The 17,981-nt window shown below is 44.1% G+C and overlaps 1 protein-coding gene across 1 annotated transcript; it reads right to left on the bottom strand.

Annotated features, from left to right (window-relative positions):
- Positions 1 to 253: 253 nt before the first annotated feature.
- On the bottom strand, positions 254 to 1,032 carry LOC117527137 (general transcription factor II-I repeat domain-containing protein 2B-like). The gene has a single exon (XM_034189323.1). The coding sequence runs from the start codon at positions 792 to 794 to the stop codon at positions 351 to 353; it is 444 nt and encodes a 147-aa protein (XP_034045214.1). The 5' UTR covers positions 795 to 1,032; the 3' UTR covers positions 254 to 350.
- Between the last annotated feature and the right edge of the window lie 16,949 nt (positions 1,033 to 17,981).

A 17,981-nucleotide genomic window follows, 5' to 3' on the forward strand; every position in this document is an offset into this window, starting at 1 on the left:
ATGGCTGAACACAGCATTGCAGGAGTAAACATCTGTCTGCATAAACACATAAACCTGTAAACAACAAATGCATTGCTACACATAAGGTAGCATATGTAATAAACTGAAAATAACAAAATAAGGGTTGTCTCAATTAACAACTGAGTTGACTATGAATAAATACTGCCTGTCCTTGAACACACCAAGTGGATCCCCTCTCCACCATCCTCATCCATTCATCATATTCTGAAAACAACAAACACAAAACAAAATGCAAGCACAATCATTAAATTGCACTCAGTTTAACTATTTTATTCTTGGTTGAAATACATTTTATTACCATATATTTTAATTAGGTTTTTAAAAAATGCTTACCTATCTGTTTTCTGGCCAGATGTCTGACACCGTTTTCCTTTGGTCAGTGTGTCAATGTCTGGTTTTAGCTCTTGTGCTGTGGCAATCCGTAAAACAGTGTGGAGGTTGTCATCAGTGAGGCGTGATCTGTGCTTGGTTTTGTTCAGATAAATTATTGAAAACATCTGTTCGCACAGATAGGTGCTCCCAAACATAAACAGAACACAGGCAGCATGAAGTCGAAGCTGTGGCATCACACCAGGGGGCAGAAGACGGTAAAAGTCCTCGATTTCAGCATCCTGGAACTTTGCTCTCAGGCCACTGTCGCTTTGAAGCTTGATTAACTCCATTTGAAGGTGATGGGGCACACTGCTGACATCGGTGGTGAAAGGACTGGAAAAGATGGCAAAGCTCGAGTGCTGTGCTCTGAAGTCAGAGAAGCGCCAATCAAACTCATTCATTAACTGGCTCAGTTTGGTAGCCAACCTGGTACATGAAAAAACACCGGGAACTGAGGCTGAAATGTTTTGACAAACAGAAAAGTGGGCAAGATTGCCCTGTTCCACTTGCCACTTCCATAGGTCAAGTTTACACTGGAAACGTGATCATGTCCGACATCGGCGTGATCATTTGTTTGCGTCCCTGCAGCCTCTTATTCAGTTGGGAAAGATGGTCAGTTATGTCACATAACAGCAAAATCACACAACCAGTTTGGATCAGCCAGTTGAGACACGGTTTTCCTTTACTCTGCATGAAAACAGCAATATCTTTCCTAAGCTCAAAAAATCGTTTGAGGATTTTGCTCCTACTCAGCCACCGCACTTCTATATGGTACGGCACGTCTTCATGCTCTGAGCCCATCTACTGCAAGAACAGCTGGAACTGGCGGTGATTCAGGCCACGCGCCTGAATGAAGTTCACTGTTTTCATGACTGTTGTTATTATATTCTCCATCCCCAGCACCTTTCCACACAAAGCTTCTTGGTGGATAATGCAATCATACGTTATCAGATGCACGTGACAGTTACTTTTTTGCATTTTCTCCGTCATTAATTCAACCAGGCCCATTTTTTCTCCACTCATTGCAGGTGCACCATCTGTAGTTAATCCCACCAATTTTTCCCAGGGCAATCCAATTTTACTTACGGACTTCTCCACCACTTCATAAATATCCCGTCCCGTTGTGGTCCCATGCATGGCAGCTACATCCAAGAGCTCCTCGGTGACAGAGAGGTCCGTCTTTACGCCTCTAATAAAAATAGATAGCTGTGCCGTGTCCATGTTGTCTGTGCTTTCATCAACAGCTAATGAAAAAGCTGTGTAACTGCGTGACTTGTCGGCCAGCTATGTTGACAGGTTTCCTGCTAGCTCCTTGACTCGGTCCACGATGGTGTTTCTTGACAAACTGACATTTTTAAAAGTCTCTGTCTGGCCAGGGCACACCTGCTCACACACCTTCAGCATGCACTGCTTCAAAAAGGCACCCTCCGAAAAAGACTTTGAAGCGCGAGCGATTTCTTCAGCCACAATAAAGCTAGCTTTCACTGCCGTATCATTTTTGGTGGTGGCCTTTGTGAACACATTCTGTTGCAATCGCAGTTTGCCTTTTAATTCTTTTGCAATTTGTTGTTTTTCTTGAAGGCTAACTTCAGCATACTTAGCTCCGTGTTTGGTCTCAAAATGCCGACGTAGATTGTACTCTTTGATGACCGACACCGCCTCCTAACACACAAGACATACAGGTTTTTCTCCCTGAAGCACAAACATATATTCGCCTTCGCATCTTTCATGAAACTGCCTTCCATCTGCATCAATCTTTCGCTTCCTGGACATTTGGGGATAATTTGTGGATATTTCTCAATCTGATGAATCTCACTTGTGGACACTGCGATGTAGTGGCGGGATGCTGTAACCATAGGGCTTCTGGCCGTCACTTCGTGGGTAACATAATCGCCGTGTATTGTGGGAAATGTAGTTTATGGTCAAAACACGATTTAAAGCAACAGCCCTATTTTAAGACAATCTGTTTTTTACGACCAATTAAGCACTGGAGTTTGACATGTGATGTACACGGTTACAGACCAAAAATACTATGAATTTACACTGAAAGTTGTTGAGAGTATAAACCAAACTCACCATTCTTCATACTTTCAGTTTTATTTTACATAGATTCTGACGACATAGATGATAGTCCTACCCAGGTCATGTTGGCCTTGAACATACTCCACCTCTAAACCCATGTACGAGGTCTGTTAGAAAAGTATCCGACCTTATTATTTTTTTCAAAAACCATATGGATTTGAATCACGTGTGATTGCGTCAGCCAAGCTTGAACCCTCGTGCGCATGCGTGAGTTTTTTCATGCCTGTCGGTTGTTTCATTCGCCTGTGAGCAGGCTTTGAGTGAGGTGTGGTCTACCCCTCTCGTCTATTTTTTATTGCGAATAAATGTCTGAACAATTTGGATCTTTGCTGCATCAATTTTTTTCCAGAAACTGTGAGAGACCTCCAGGTGGACGTCGTTCGAAAAATTAATATGGCTTTCAGAGACGATTTTATGGGGATTAAACAGATTAAGGAGTGTTACTGCCCCTTTAAGGACGGCCCACAACTGCTGAGAGCGCATGTCTTTTCACAATTCCTGTGCTAGTCAGAGGACATACCGGATCAAGACAGCGTCCAGTTTAGAAATGAACGGCACATTTCACTGTTACAGGAGTTTTTGTCATGGAAAGAGGAACAAAGGCGGAGGAATTCCACGCGTCGCGGCGGAGCTGCATGGCGAAAAGAAACGCCATGATGAAGCCTCACAGGACATGTTCTGGCATGTCCAGCTCATGCACAATCACAATCGGATATTCACACGACCGGAAAGCAACCGGAATCCGTCTGAAATCCACCTTTAAGCCGTCCTGTGAGACGAACACCGAGGTGGTTTTGTCCCGCGTAATGAACGGCTCCGTGGCGCGTCCCTCGGCTTCTTTTACCATGAAAAAAAACTCCTGTAACGGTGGAATGTGCCGGAAAAAGTGCTGATGTCCACATGTTCTGCCTTTTTGTGAAAGTCAGACAAGGTCCCGGATCAACAAAGCTTTCATGTTGGAAATGATCTGGTTGTTTGTGCGGGGTGTCAGCCTGTCCATCGGCTGCGCTCTCAGCAGTTGTGGGCCGTCCTTAAAGGGGCAGTAACACTCCTTAATCTGTTTAATCCCCATAAAATCGTCCCTGAAAGCCATATTAATTTTTCGAACAGTGTCCACCTGGAGGTCTCTTACAGTTTCTGGAAAAAAATTGATGCAGCAAAGATCCAAATCGTTCAGACATTTATTCGCAATAAAAAATAGACAAGAGGGGTAGACCACACCTCACTCAAAGCTTGCTCACAGGCGAATGAAGCAACCGACAGGCATGAAAAAACTCACGCATGCGCACGAGGGTTCAAGCTTGGCTGAGGCAATCACACGTGATTCAAATCCATATGGTTTTTGAAAAAAATAATAAGGTCGGATACTTTTCTAACAGACGTCGTATAGCTGCCTCTGGAGTCCGGCTCTGCCAAGATGATGACATTTGGACTTTTCCAATTTAACATCAAACCAACATCCACCAGCAGTCACCACTCCCATCACTTCAGGGCTTTAAACAAATATATTGCATTTTGTTATACCATAAATATCATTTCCATGTTGTTCACTGTGTTAATATCAAGCATCCAACCTGTGGTTTGACATACATGTTTTACTTAAAGTCTATTTGAAGTTGAAGTTTCACTGCTAAAATGCGACTTCATTCATTTTTTGACAAAAAGAAAGGGTGGTGGACAAGTGGTTAGGGTGCTTGGTTTCAGTGTGGAAGGTTCTCGGTTCAAACCCCACCCCCGCCAGTTTCTCCATGTAATGTGGAGTTGTGTCAGGAAGGGCATCCGGTGTAAAACTTGTGCCAATTCAACATGCAAATCCATATCAGATCTGCTGTGGCGACCCCAGTGGAAAACAAGGAATCATCCAAAGGGACTTACTTACTAGTTATCAAGAACTAATGGTACCTGACTACTGGACTAATGATTTTCATTATCATATTTCCTCAATTAAATGCCTGGCCTTCAGTAGGGGCCTGCCTCATTTAATGGCCAGATCAAAACTTTGTCTGAAAAAAAAAAATAAATGTGCCGGGCCTGATTTATGTGTCAACAAGTCCATGGCCACGCACTGACGGCGACGTGGGCGTGACCCTTTAGAAGTTTTCTGTCAAGTTGGTGGGTGTCGTCATGCAATTTACCACTGGAATAGTAGGGGAGCAAAGTGGAGAACATTGTTGGGACCTTCTTTTCACCTGCATCGCCACTGTTCCTGGTATATGTACAGTCTATTATTCCTGGTTGCCCCCCCCACTCCATCCCCCTTTTTTCTGGACCATTTGGTCCCTCAACAAGCTCCACTTCTTTATACAATCACCAACAAAGTCAAAGTGCCTTTATTAGTTTCCCTAGGGAGAAATTTATCTTGGGCAGAGGGGTCTGCTGCACAAACAACACATCCAACACATACCACCCATGCATCAAAATCAATTACATAATAAATAAAAATTTAAATACAAATACATAATATACAAAATCATACCAGCATCTTAGTGCAAATTCAGCAGCACATGCTCTTATACTATCTTTTCTGTCCACCCTGAGCCATCTGCTCATTTATGAGCTTCATTGACAATGGGATAAAGAAGTGATAAACCTCCAAACCAATGTTACGTGTAATTTCCCTCCATGAACTGCGGGTCATTTGAGCGTCTTTGACCCATGATCGAAATGTAATCAGTGTGCGTACTGCAAAAACTTTTAAATATGATGGAAGAGGAAGGCGTGAAACCGAAAAAGTGACCAATCACAAAACGTTGCGGTTTCTGTAATTAACGTGTTGTTTCAATTTTTGGGAGGTGCAGGTCAAGCTACGGAGAGGGGCTCGGAGAGGGTACGCAGTGCCGCAGAGGGCTCTGATCTACAGCGGCTGTCTTTGGTTCGCGACACCCAGTGATATGTGCGAACTTTAACACCATATTTCAGTGCAGACAGCAAGCAGCATTTTGTTAATAATCACGGGCCTTGAATAAAGACCTGCCTCATTTAGGCACCGGGTCTGAGCATGATTTGAAAAAATTAAACACCCGGGCATTTAAACAAGGTAATATGGTGTTATCCCAACCCTGTTAGTAACTTGTACATTTCTAGCTCGTGATGTAATTTTCATTGTGACATGTATCTTATTGTGGAGCAGGCAGCTCAGTGGGATGAGGAGTTGGGCTCCAAAGATTGCAAACTCAATGACTGAAGCATAGCTGTGAGCAGACAAAAGAGAGGATGTGTGCCATGTAGTATGAAAAGAACTGTCAGGTCAGGAATGATGGGTCCTCATAGTGGAAAACAAGTACAAGAAAGAAAGAATCCTACTGAGAATGCTTTCTCTTTGTGGTGGTGTTGTTGTTGTGTGTGTGTGTGTGTGTGTGTGTGTGTGTGTGTGTGTGTGTGTGTGTGTGTGTGTGTGTGTGTGTGTGTGTGTGTGTGTGTGTGTCAAATTAGGGTGAAAAAGAGCAAGTACATATGGACCACACCGACTGACTGGTTGGACTGATGTGGACGTTTTCTCTCCGGGGTCAGATATTTACCCCTAATTACCTGAAGGAATGTGACACATGAGAGTGGAACAGATACGATGCCGATTTAGCCGGAATTTCCTCTCTTTTCGTGTCATGTGCTGCTTTAACCTGATTAGGTACGGCACTTATCAGAGGAGATGAAAGAAACTGGGGGAAAATTTGTGACGCAATGCCGACCATCCCTGCTTTCCACCCACCACCTTCTCTAATGGTCAGTGCCAGTTTTTCAGTTTATCACAGTACTCGGAAAACCCTGCATGATCTCTGATGCTGTGTTGTGGACTAAGATAAAACTTTGGGATCAATCTTGTCCAGTTTTCCAAAGCAATTGGCCAATTTGCGATGTAGTCATTTCCGGTCTTTTGAAAATTTATGCAAAATTGAAGTGATGCTATCTAGAAAGCTACAGTGTCTGTAGCTTCTAAGTAACCTCTGTGATGAAGACAGACTTTAAGTTATTCTAGTCTTGACCAGCGGGGGCAGAACTCAGGTAATCAGGTATCAGTTAATTAGCAAGGCTAACTTTGTCGTGAGCGGATTAGCTTTTCAACTAACTTTGAAAACCATTCAGGGACCAATTAGCATCCACTAAAGTTAGTTAGTTAGTTAGTTAGTTAGTTAGTTAGTTAGTTAGTTAGTTAGTTAGTTAGTTAGTTACGCTAAGTTTAAGTTGGCTGACATTTTTGAATAGTTTAATGGCCAAAAACATTTATAAACCCTAAAATCATAGATGTTTGTTCCAGTTGATGCTTATACATTAATTGATTAATTACCTCCGCCAAGGAGGTTATGTTTTCGGTCGCATTTGTTTGTTTGTCTGTCTGTCAGCAGGATAACTCAAAACGTTTTGAACGGATTTTGATGAAAATTTGTGGAGTGGTTGGAAATGACAAGGGGAACAAGTGATTAAATTTTAGCGGTGATCAGGATGACGATCTGGATCCCGATGCTAATGCGTTAGCATGTCTATGGCATTTTCAATGTTAAAAGTTAGCATTAATCAGTTGCAGCTGTTATCACGTTCAGGTGCATTTGTTTTCAAATTATAATATTTCTTAAATTTATTTTTGTTTATATATTAATAATCTAATGATTATTATATACAATTTTAGAGAAAAAGACAAAAAGAAATACATCACTGTGCCAAGGAGGGAATCTCTTTAGGGTCAGTGACCCTATGGCCTTGTTTAGAGAAGTGTTTCATAAATGTTAAAAAATTCATATATTTGCAGTTTAGTTGAATAATAAATTGAATTGTGTCTCTTATTTGTTTTTGTCTATAAGCACATCCAATATCAATATCAGTGCTCAGATGACAGTAGCTGCAAGCTGCAATAAACTGTGATGCCAAGCGCTAAGGGTACATGCTATCCAGTCACAGCAGATGAAACTGTTTTTACTACTGAGCAAACATCATTGTTAGACTTTTTTAGGTTCAATGATTCCACGGCGTGTAGATGTTATGGCGTCAGTGACCCCATGGCCTTGGCGGAGGTTTGCACTCTCGGAGTGCTTCTAGTTATTATTAAAATTTTCCACGTCTGTTTTTACTTATCAATTTAATACTTTTTGAACTGAGCATAAACTGTACACGTGTACTTCAAAAAGTTCTCGGCCTCATCGGAAACAAAAGTATCCACAGGTTCATGATGTGACTTTCTTCTATGAGAGGATAGCAAAGCTTGAACATTGGTGGACAGAGTGCATTGAAGTTAAGGGAGACTATGTTGAAAAATAATGTTACATTTTCTTGGTGAGTCTGCAAACCCTTTGACGTACCTTCATATGTTGGAGAGAAACTACTGTTTAATTTAATTTGTTCATTTCATTGTACACATCTTGGTCATCATCTGATCCTGGCATGTAAACCTGTCCTTGGGAACCTCCATCTTTACACTACAGCAATTTGAAATTTCAGCTCTTTAGGTCTGTTTTTCAGGAGTTTAAAATTAACAACTTTTCAGCTAGCAGATATTTAAGCTAATACTTAGGTTAGCAGTGCGCATCGCTGGTCTTAACTGATTGATATGTGCACCAGACATAAGCGAAGGTTTCAGAGAAAAAGGTCTTTGTAAAATGCTGGCACAACTTTTTTCTCCAAACACCATGACAAACATAGCCCCGTTTCCACATGGAACATTTGACATTTATGTGAACGCAACACAAATATGATATATTCACATGCAATTTTGTTGAGTAAGATTTTTGAATTAGTCTGGCAGTCATTGAAATTATGTTCATGTCACATCGACGCCTCTCCACTACGAACCACAATGTATGTCCTGCGCATCTGTATCGTAAATGTACATAAATTTCAAAAGGGCAGAAAGTAGCTAGTATACAAATAATGAATGTTTATGAGTGCAATGGTAAGAATATTTCATGAGGTGAAAGATGGAACATTTCATCTTTTACCAAATAAAATATTCTTTCCATTGCACAAATGAAAAAAACATTCATTATTTGTTTTATATAATGCCTAAAATAGATCCTTATCATAAAAGGTCAAAACAATCAAAAACAGTTGGAAAACAATCCTGACGTTGTAGTCTGAAAAATCTCAGAAATTTGTCGAGCACTTCATCCAACAGTGCCTGTACTTTAGCTAGAAAAGTCCTGGTGAATACAGCAAATGCCTCGAGACGGCTTACGGTGTACTGGATTTAGTTTTTTGTGTTTGAAGAATGAGCACCGTCAATAAACTCATTCAAATCCTCGTCTGTCATATTTGTTTTCAAGCTATGCATCTGCGCCACTAGTGTGAGAGCGTGGTGGTCGCGGCATGCAATGGTACAAAATGTATAGAATCAAAATTGCACAGTAAATGGAACAAAATGGCAAATGGGACAAATGATCCCTATCATGTGACATACAAACCACCAAGGCGTTACATAATAGTTAATAGTTTATTTACCATTTCATGTATCTGATTTATTCCTTAATGTAACCTGGTTAACTGCCTGGCTTTGCATCGCAAAATAATATAACTTGAAAATATAGCTATAGTAAAAGAAAATAATCAATAAAGTAAGTAAATAAAAGAGTGGAGCGCTGTGATAAACAGGGCGGCCCATTAGTTAAAGTCCTCAAGGCAGAACACTATTTCTTTTTTCTGCGAGTACGTCCGTTGCGTTGTGGAGCTTTGCGGCGTGCATGGGATTTTGTGCATTTTGTGTGAATTTGCAGCAGACATATTATCAGATAAACTGATACATGTTCTGTACAACCTGGTCTCACGGCAAGTCGTGATTCAGCAGCACAAAATATACATTAATCTATTGGTTCATGATATTGTGATGAAAAGCGCCTCATTTTCGCCATGGCAGCACGAATTCATTCTAATTCATTCCGTGATGGCTGCACGAAATTAAAAGTGAAGCAGGGGGGAGTTATGGTTAGCGTGGTTAGGGTTGGGTGTAGGAGTAGGGTTAGTAATAGTGAGTTAAAAAAAACCCTGTCACGAAAATTTGACTCATTTCGTCACGGGAGCATGAAAAAAAATGTGAGAATGGGCTGGTTCTGTATGTTACAGGGGCAGAATTGATGCAGATGATTTCTGTTTTTGGTTTGTTTTTTGTTTTTGTTTTTTGTATCTTGTATTGCCACGTGTTTTCTGCATTTGCGAGTGTTGTTTTAATTTGGAAGTGTTGTAGCCCCGATCAGCTACTGTAGTTCCGACACCATGGGCTTGAACAAAGCATCACTATTTGACAAGCCTGAATGAGAATGTGTTGCTTCAACTTTTAGACAGGGCTAGTTAGTACTGGCAGGCCTGGTGCGCTATCGCTGCAATCTACTACATTTGTGGTTTTCTTGAGAAATGAGGCGGTACCTCCTTTGGCACTGGGCAAAGGACACATCATCAGTCACGCTTGGAAGGAATTGGGTTTGGAATCACTCAGAGATGTCTGCTGAAGAAACGACAAACAAGGCTTAATGTGCATTCATGAATACGGTTACTGTGCTTGATGTGGCACGATTTCTATACATATTAAGGAAGACGCTGAAAGCTGTACCATTTGTGGTTCTGAATTCAGGCGAAACATTTCTATTCCTATAAAGCAAACAAAATTAATCACTATGTGTCACACAAACCACCAATGAAGTGGAACTTCTTGATTAGCTGCTTTTCTTATCAGTGTCCTCATAGCAACAAAGGTCATGAATATTCCTTATAGAACCAAGTGAAGCTACAATCTGTCTTCTTGCTCTGGCTCTATTTTCCAGAATGGGAATGATGTCAGATTCCGCTATTCTTGCCGTATGCCATATGAGAGCTATCACTTCTCAGTGTAAGACCTACTTCACTTGTAGCCAGCGGCACATCTGTGCACCTTCTGTGATGGGCTCTGCCTGTGGTGAGCGCCGCTTGTGTGCGTGTAGATGCGAGCCAGCAGATATGCATGACGTGTGCACACACACAATCGCAGGTGGCCCAACGATGATACAGACTAACACGCATCCTCTTATTTTTTACTGAATGTACAGTGCCAGGGTGCATTTCCAACTATGTTCCGCACTTCCCGCATGTGGTATCCGGGCAATCATAAACAAGCACTCTGAAGGGTCTTACGGTAAATGATTGTGAGGTCATAAACCCTCATTTTCATTTTGTACCCCACACAGCGCTCGCTTCAGGCTATCTATTAGCACTAATACGACTACTAACCCCCTCCCCTTTGTTCTGAAGGCCTGTATTTGCTCAGAGGTTACTGGAACAGGCCTCATTGATGTCTGGAAGCAGAAGGATGTCCAGGCCAAAAGCCTTCAGGTCTCACAGTTCCCCTGATTGACCTGATGAAGACCACAGGCTCCAATCAAAGAGTCATTCTGCATGTGGGTGGGCGCGGTTGGATGCGAATAAGCGTGCATCTGTGTCACCACCTGACCACACACATTGAGCGTTATCATTTGCACATTAGATACGCCAAAAATACTCCACAAATTCTGGGGCCAACATCTGTCTTGTACTTCCCATCGCCGTTGTTCCGTGTGTTTCCCACAAAAAAAAAACCCCTGCATCAGTGGTCTGTCAACTGATACCAGTTGGTGAGATCTGCTACATAGGTGGTACGGCACAGATCACAGGGTGGTGACAGAGCCAGAGTACTTGAATTGAAAGAGTAAAGCGTTTTTTGCAATCTGCAGCATGCTGATAAAACACAGAGACGATATCCGCCACCTTGTATCCAAATGTTCGGAACATGAATGTCTCATTATTGACAAGCAACGGAATCCTTTGGCTGACACTCCTGACAAAGAGGAAGCTTATCTCAGCCCCTTATTACCACAGACTAATATTTCCCTCCCAGGTATACAATATTACTCCAGCAATTTCCTTGGCATTGACGTTGTGATAGATGCCTGCAGGCACCACCTTTCCTGCTCTTTTCCCAGTCAAACTGAGCAATGATGCCAACACTGGAAGCCGCTTTCATTTATCAAGCATCAGCTAAGTGATAAATCCACTGTGTGGGTGGTATGGGCTGCGTTCTCTGGGTGGTCATATTTTGGAAATGTGGAGTCCAGTAAAGGTGTGTGTGCAATTTGGAGGTGATTTTCATCCAGTCTATGCCAGATGTACTCAAATTTTCTGAAGTAACAGGTGATGTACTCAACCCAAGCCTTAAACTCTGCTGTTTAGAAATGAAGCCAATGCTGAATTGACAAATCTTGCAGTTCCTTGAATGGCCGCTTGAGGCTGGCTCGAAAAGCGAGTCACTCCCCCATAGAGCCCCATGTTAAAATCTCCCATTTTACAGCAGAAATAATGTTATATGTTTATAGCCCAGTACAAAAAAAATAATGGTTTTGGCCTGTCTTGCTAGTTTCCCAATTCAAGACAACTGTACTGGGGAAGTTGAGAGGACGGGAAATTATTATTATTAATTATTATTATTATTATTGGACTTTATACGTTTAAGCTATATGAAATACATGAATCACTCGGGGAATGCTCGCTTTGAGAAACAAATGTGTGGTGGAGTCAGAGCTAGCTGTTGTAGACGACACAGTCAAGTTGACTTTTTTTGGAATATTTTATTACAAATGTCTGAGATAAAAGGCTTGCTCTGAGGTTAACTGTACTAATTGTTGTGTGGGCCGCTGAAGAGGAGGTACTGCTGGCCCACCACCACCAGATGGCACCCTGCTTGAAGTGCGGGCTTCAAGCACGAGAGGGCGTCAGAGCAACAGAGAGTGACAGCTGTCACTCATCATCAGCACCAGCTGTCACTCATCATCCACATCACCATAAAAGCCGGACTGCAACTCCACCTCCCCGCCGAGAAAACAGCTACCGTAAGAGGTCATTTCTCTGCTGACTTAAAACTGTGTCTTAGTCTGAACTCTTTTGCAGCCGTTTTCCTGTGGTGTTTTCCTTATCTGTGGAATTGGCGTTTGGTGTGATCAGCGACGGCTTCGCTTCACACTCCAACCAGATAAGTGGTTAGACAGGAGCTGCACGAGTGTGTGATTGGAGGTGGAGGTGCTCCCTCCCAAAGGAACACAGACTGTGGAATTACTGAGTGTGCGAACTCACACTCATCTACACTGTTTCTGTTCTCTGCCAGCAGTACCAGGTCTGACAGCTGGAGACGGTGGCCACCTGGGGATCCAGGACTTGGCGGCTCCGGTGTTCTTCAGATCCATTGTCGGTGAGGGCCGTGCGGGATCCGGCTCGGTTCTGGACGGACGTCTTCTATCCTCAAGCCTGCCCACACGTCACTCTACATATAATTGTCTGTATTACCAAAACTGTATTTGTCTGTATTCCGTTGTGCACTTCACAACATTAAATTGTTACTGTTTGGCTTATCCATTGCCCGTTCATTTAACGCCCCCTGTTGTGGGTCCATGTTCCTACACTTTCACAACACTAATATCTGCATCCAATACATCTGTTAATAAAACCACCACCCAGTCCACAAAACTATCTATCTGTCAGTCAAATAAACCAAAGTTAGCCTCTTAGCTATAGCTTCATGTGTTTGGGAACTCGAGCTAGACCTAACCCATAAAACCAAGAAATCACATGTACATACATAAGTATTCCCAGCCTTTGCCATGAAGCTCAAAATTCAGCTCAAATGTATCCCTCCAAGACAGGACTGTCTTCAGACCAAATCTTGGGAAGGGCACAGAAACCTTTCTGCCACTTTGAAGGTCCCAATGGGCACAGTGGCCTCCATCATCCATAAACAGAAGATGTTTGGATCCACCAGGTGTCTTCCTAGAGCTGGCCACCCGTCTAAACTGAGCCATCAGGGGAGAAGGGCCTTAGCCAGGGAGGTGACCAAGAACCCAATGGTCACTCTGTCAGAGCTCCAGCATTCCTCTTGGAGAAAGGAGAACCTTCCAGAAAGACACCCATCTCTGCAGCAATCCATCATTTAGGCTTGTATGGTAGAGTTGCCAGACGGAAGCCACTCCTTAGTAAACGGAACATTGCAGCCCACCTGGAGTTTGCCAAAAGGCACCTGAATGACTCTCAGAACATGAAAAACAAAATTCTCTGGCCTGATGAGACAATGATTGAACTCTTTGGCGCGAATGCCAGGTGTCATGTTTGGGGGAAACCAGGCACCATCCCTACAGTGAAGCATGGTGGTGGCAGCATCGTGCTGTGAAGATGTTTTTCAGCGGCAGGCACTTGAGAGGTGCTACAAAGAGGAATGGGCAAAACTCCCCAAAGATAGGTGCGCCAAGCTTGTGGCATCATATTGATTGAACAAAAGGTGTGAATACTTGTGATTTCTAAGTTGCTGTTTTTTTAATAAATATGTATAAAATAAATAAACTTTTTACATGTTGTCATTATGGGGTGTTGTGATTAGAAATTTAAGGGAACAACTGAATTTACTCCATTTTGGAATAAGGCTGTAACATACAGTAACAAAATGTGAAAAAAGTGAAGCACTGTGAATACTTTCTGGATGCACTGAATACTCAATGTCTGTGACTTAGCATCAGTATCTGAAAAATCCATACCTTCACATTAAATAGGCATTAAAAATTGCAAGGTGATACAGTCCATAGTCAATATTGTTGTGTAGATGAATGTTAAAAGTTGGTGTCTTCTTTCTTAAGTGGAACAATTTCACAAAAACCTGTTCAAAGACAGACAGTGAATTTATAGCATTTTCCCAGTGTGCTGTTTGTTAGTGTGTAGGTGTGTCACTAAAAATGCCACAAGTCCAAAAGGAAATATGTGTAATGTTAGCTAATGCCAAGCTAGCTTATGGTTAGCAAATGTGTTTACCTGGTCTTGTCTCTGACTTGTAAAGCTTTAAAATTTCTCTCATTTGCTGGTGGGGGCTTTCACTAATGCATCAACAATTCTCTGGACTTCATTAAATATTATTGAAAACTGTTGGAGGTATCATGGCAGGTTTAGCATTTTTACAGCTGGAATCTCTGGTCCCAGCCCGAGAACACTGAAGTTAACAAACTGCATTTGTGCACAGTGCCTATTGCCTCAGGTTGTCCATCCTGCCAAAAGAGTGCATGTTTTCACTATATTCTGTCTTGTCTGGCATGCTGAAGGAAGCATTATGGAGATGTCTGGCTTGTGGTTTGTTGAATTTGTCTCACTTATGAACGCTGGTTGCTGAAAATATCAGAAAGACAGCACGCTCATTGTTTTGCTCGGGTTGATGCTGCTTGATTGGCATTACTCTGTGAAACCAGCTTCTGGATCAAAGAGGCCCTATCAGCAAATAAGTGACAGGGGGCAACAAGGATGAAAGCAAGGCGTGAATGAGTGTGTCGGCTTCTTGACCTCTTCAAACTCCAGCGATTATAAGCTGAGATGGTATTTAGTGTGATCAGACTCCCCCCTTCTCCCACTCATTGGGTGCTCATGTGGCTGTATGACTATGTCCTGAATGTAAAAATATTTAAAAATGTCTGCGTAGGGGTGTATTAGTGGTGGTGTGCAGGGTCAAGGGTTGCTTGGTGGGGTTCTGGAGCCAGTGGGCCTTCTCCATTGTTCACAGTGAAGGAGCCAAAGGGTGGGCTGGAGGACCTACGGGTATTGATGCCAAAGGTATTGCCTGCTTATGGTAGGGGGGATTTAGCAATAAGTGTGCATGTACCATTACTTCAAGAGGAATCCACATGGGGCAGGAAAGGAAAAATAATTACAGATCATATAGAACCAAGGACAGGAAACTCATTTAAGACAATGAGTGACCAGGAAGTAAGCGGGGATCTTAAATGTCTCAGTGGTGTCACCACCCCTCTTTTGGGGTGTGGGAGTTATTACCCAGAGGTGATGTTGATGGATAGAGGAATGCTAAGACTCATGATAACCTCCAAACAAGACTGCATTCACTTTAGCTGTCTGCAGGGTGACAGCTCTCGAAGGAGTACAAGGATTATTTAAAGGGTCTGCAATCAGAGTTTGGCAAAACATGAAGACAGGCATCAAATTAAAAAAAAACTCAAAAACTGAGAGGACAAATCTGCAGCTGCTGCCATACAGGTGTTCTTCATCAAGCAGTTACATAAAACTTGGGTAAAAGTTCAACAAGGAAAATGTTTTGCCTCACATTCTTACTTCTTCCTCTATTGGTGATTTTCTGTTTTTGTAATCTCCTATGTCACCTCTATTTCCATTGCTGCCAATTCTTACCATTCAGAAATTCAGCATTTCCAACTTGGCCGTGAATTAAGTTAGATGAACATACAGCATTTTAGGACCACAGCAGTCAAATCAAAGTACTATAAGCAAAGAGTAAATTATAGGTCTTCCCTAATCCTATGAACATGTGCATTAGTAACAATCAGGTCAGTATGGTGCAGTATGTGCTCGTGCCGCACATCCCTGAATCCACCACACTATGGAATTGACTTGGGTCCTGGATGGCAACTTCTTAAAAGTAGCCATCTAACCACTGCAGCCAGGTGAAATGTGGGTGTCCCCTTGGCCTTCTCCAGTAGCTGGGATCCTCAACATTGTGCTGGATCACACCAAAAGTGTTGTGTGGGCCGCTGAAGAGGAGGTACTGCTGGCCCACCTCCACCAGAGGGCGCCCTGCCTGGAGTGCGGGCTCCAGGCACCAGAGGGCGCTGCCGACTTATGGGAGTAGCCTGGGTGACAGCTGTCACCCATCACCAGACACAGCTGTTCCACTCAGCACAGAGGTATATCTGGAGGACGGCGTCTCCACCTCAGTGCCGAGATATCGCCTAAGACTGAGGTAATATTCTCTGCATTTATATTCTGAACAACCAGCTAAACTTGTTAAACCTTTTCAGGACTGTTGACTACTGATAACTTCATTGCTTGGATAAGTACTCACCTTCCTGCTGTACTTTGACAAGAGGTGGAGGCGGCTTCTCCCCTCTCCGTTACTGGGTGCGGTCGCATCCACACCTGTGTGTTGTTGCTCTCTCCCGCCAGCAGTACCGGATCCGACGAGCGGAGGCAGTGGCCACCTGGGAATTCGGGACTTGGCGGTTCCAGTATTTCCAGGGTTCGGTGGCAGAGGAGATCTGGGTGGTTCCGGTTCGACTGAGACGGACGTCTCCTACCTTCGAGCCTGCCCACACGACACCAGCGGATTCGACCCCAAATTGTGATTGTTGTATTTATTGTGCTCGTTTCACAATAGTAAACCTTGTTATTTACCTTCTCCATTGTCCGTTCATTGCGCCCCCTGTTGTGGGTCCGTGTTCCTACACTTTCACAACAGGATATCTCGGCCAGCGTCATGGACCCCGAGGGGCGTCAACCGGCTGTTGAACGGCCAATGGAAGACCAAGGCGCGTCGGGGGCTTCGGGAGGGGTAATCGGTGAGTTGCAGCGGATCCTCACCGCTTTCACCTCTCGGATCGATTTAATGACCGAGCAGCACGTTCTCCTAAACCGCAGGGTGGAGGCTCTCGCCGCACAAGTGGAGGTGCGCCCTTCGGGCGCCGCTGCGGCTCTCCCTCCCGAGGACCCTGCGCGTGAAAGTGACGTTCCACTGGTCGTTCAACGGTCCCTTCCTCCGTCCCCAGAAGCATACATAAGCCCTCCAGAACCGTACGGAGGCTGTGTGGAGACGTGCGCGGATTTTCTGATGCAGTGTTCGCTCGTCTTCGCACAGCGTCCCGTGATGTACGCGACTGATGCTAGCAAAGTAGCTTATGTAATAAATCTGCTTCGCGGGGAGGCACGCGCTTGGGCTACAGCGCTCTGGGAGCAGAACTCACGGCTCCTTCATACATACGTTGGGTTTGTACGGGAGTTCAGAACGGTGTTCGACCATCCCAACAGAGGAGAGTCCGCTTCAACCGCGCTACTGTCAATGAGACAGGGGCGTCGGAGCGCAGCTGCCTATGCAGTCGCCTTCCGCATCGCGGCGGCGAGGTCCGGCTGGAATAGCACTGCCCTCCGCGCCGCCTTTGTAAACGGACTGTCATTGGTCCTAAAAGAGCACCTGGTGGCGAAGGACGAACCGCGGGACTTAGACGGGCTCATCGATCTGGTCATACGACTCGACAACCGGTTAGAAGAACGCCGTCGGGAACGAGGCGAAGGGCGTGGCCAGGCACGCGTCGTCCCTCTCCCTTCCGGTTCCGATCGAGCTCCGCCTTCCCCACGCTCCACAGCCCCTGCGCTCCGTGGGGTCACAGCTCCCCCTACTGACGAAGCTAGGGACACGAGTAGGGCAACATTTAGGGCACCAGATGCACAGAGGAGATGGACCCACGGAGCGTGTCTTGTTTGTGGTTCAATAGAGCACCATGTGAGAGACTGCCCCGAGCGGTCAAGCGCCAAACGCCCACCCCTAGAGACTGGGCCAGGGGTGGGCCAAAACATTCACGTGGGACACACCCACATTGCTACACGACTCCCAGTCACGATCCTGTTTGAGGATTCAACCCTGAAGGCCCCAGCACTGGTGGACACGGGCTCTGAGGGGAATCTGCTTGACAGTAGATGGGCCAGGGAGATAGGGCTCCCTCTGGTGGCTCTTACCTTGCCTGTGCAGGTTCGGGCGCTAGATG

Source organism: Thalassophryne amazonica, chromosome 15 (assembly GCF_902500255.1).
Source record: "Thalassophryne amazonica chromosome 15, fThaAma1.1, whole genome shotgun sequence".
Taxonomy (NCBI): domain Eukaryota; kingdom Metazoa; phylum Chordata; class Actinopteri; order Batrachoidiformes; family Batrachoididae; genus Thalassophryne; species Thalassophryne amazonica.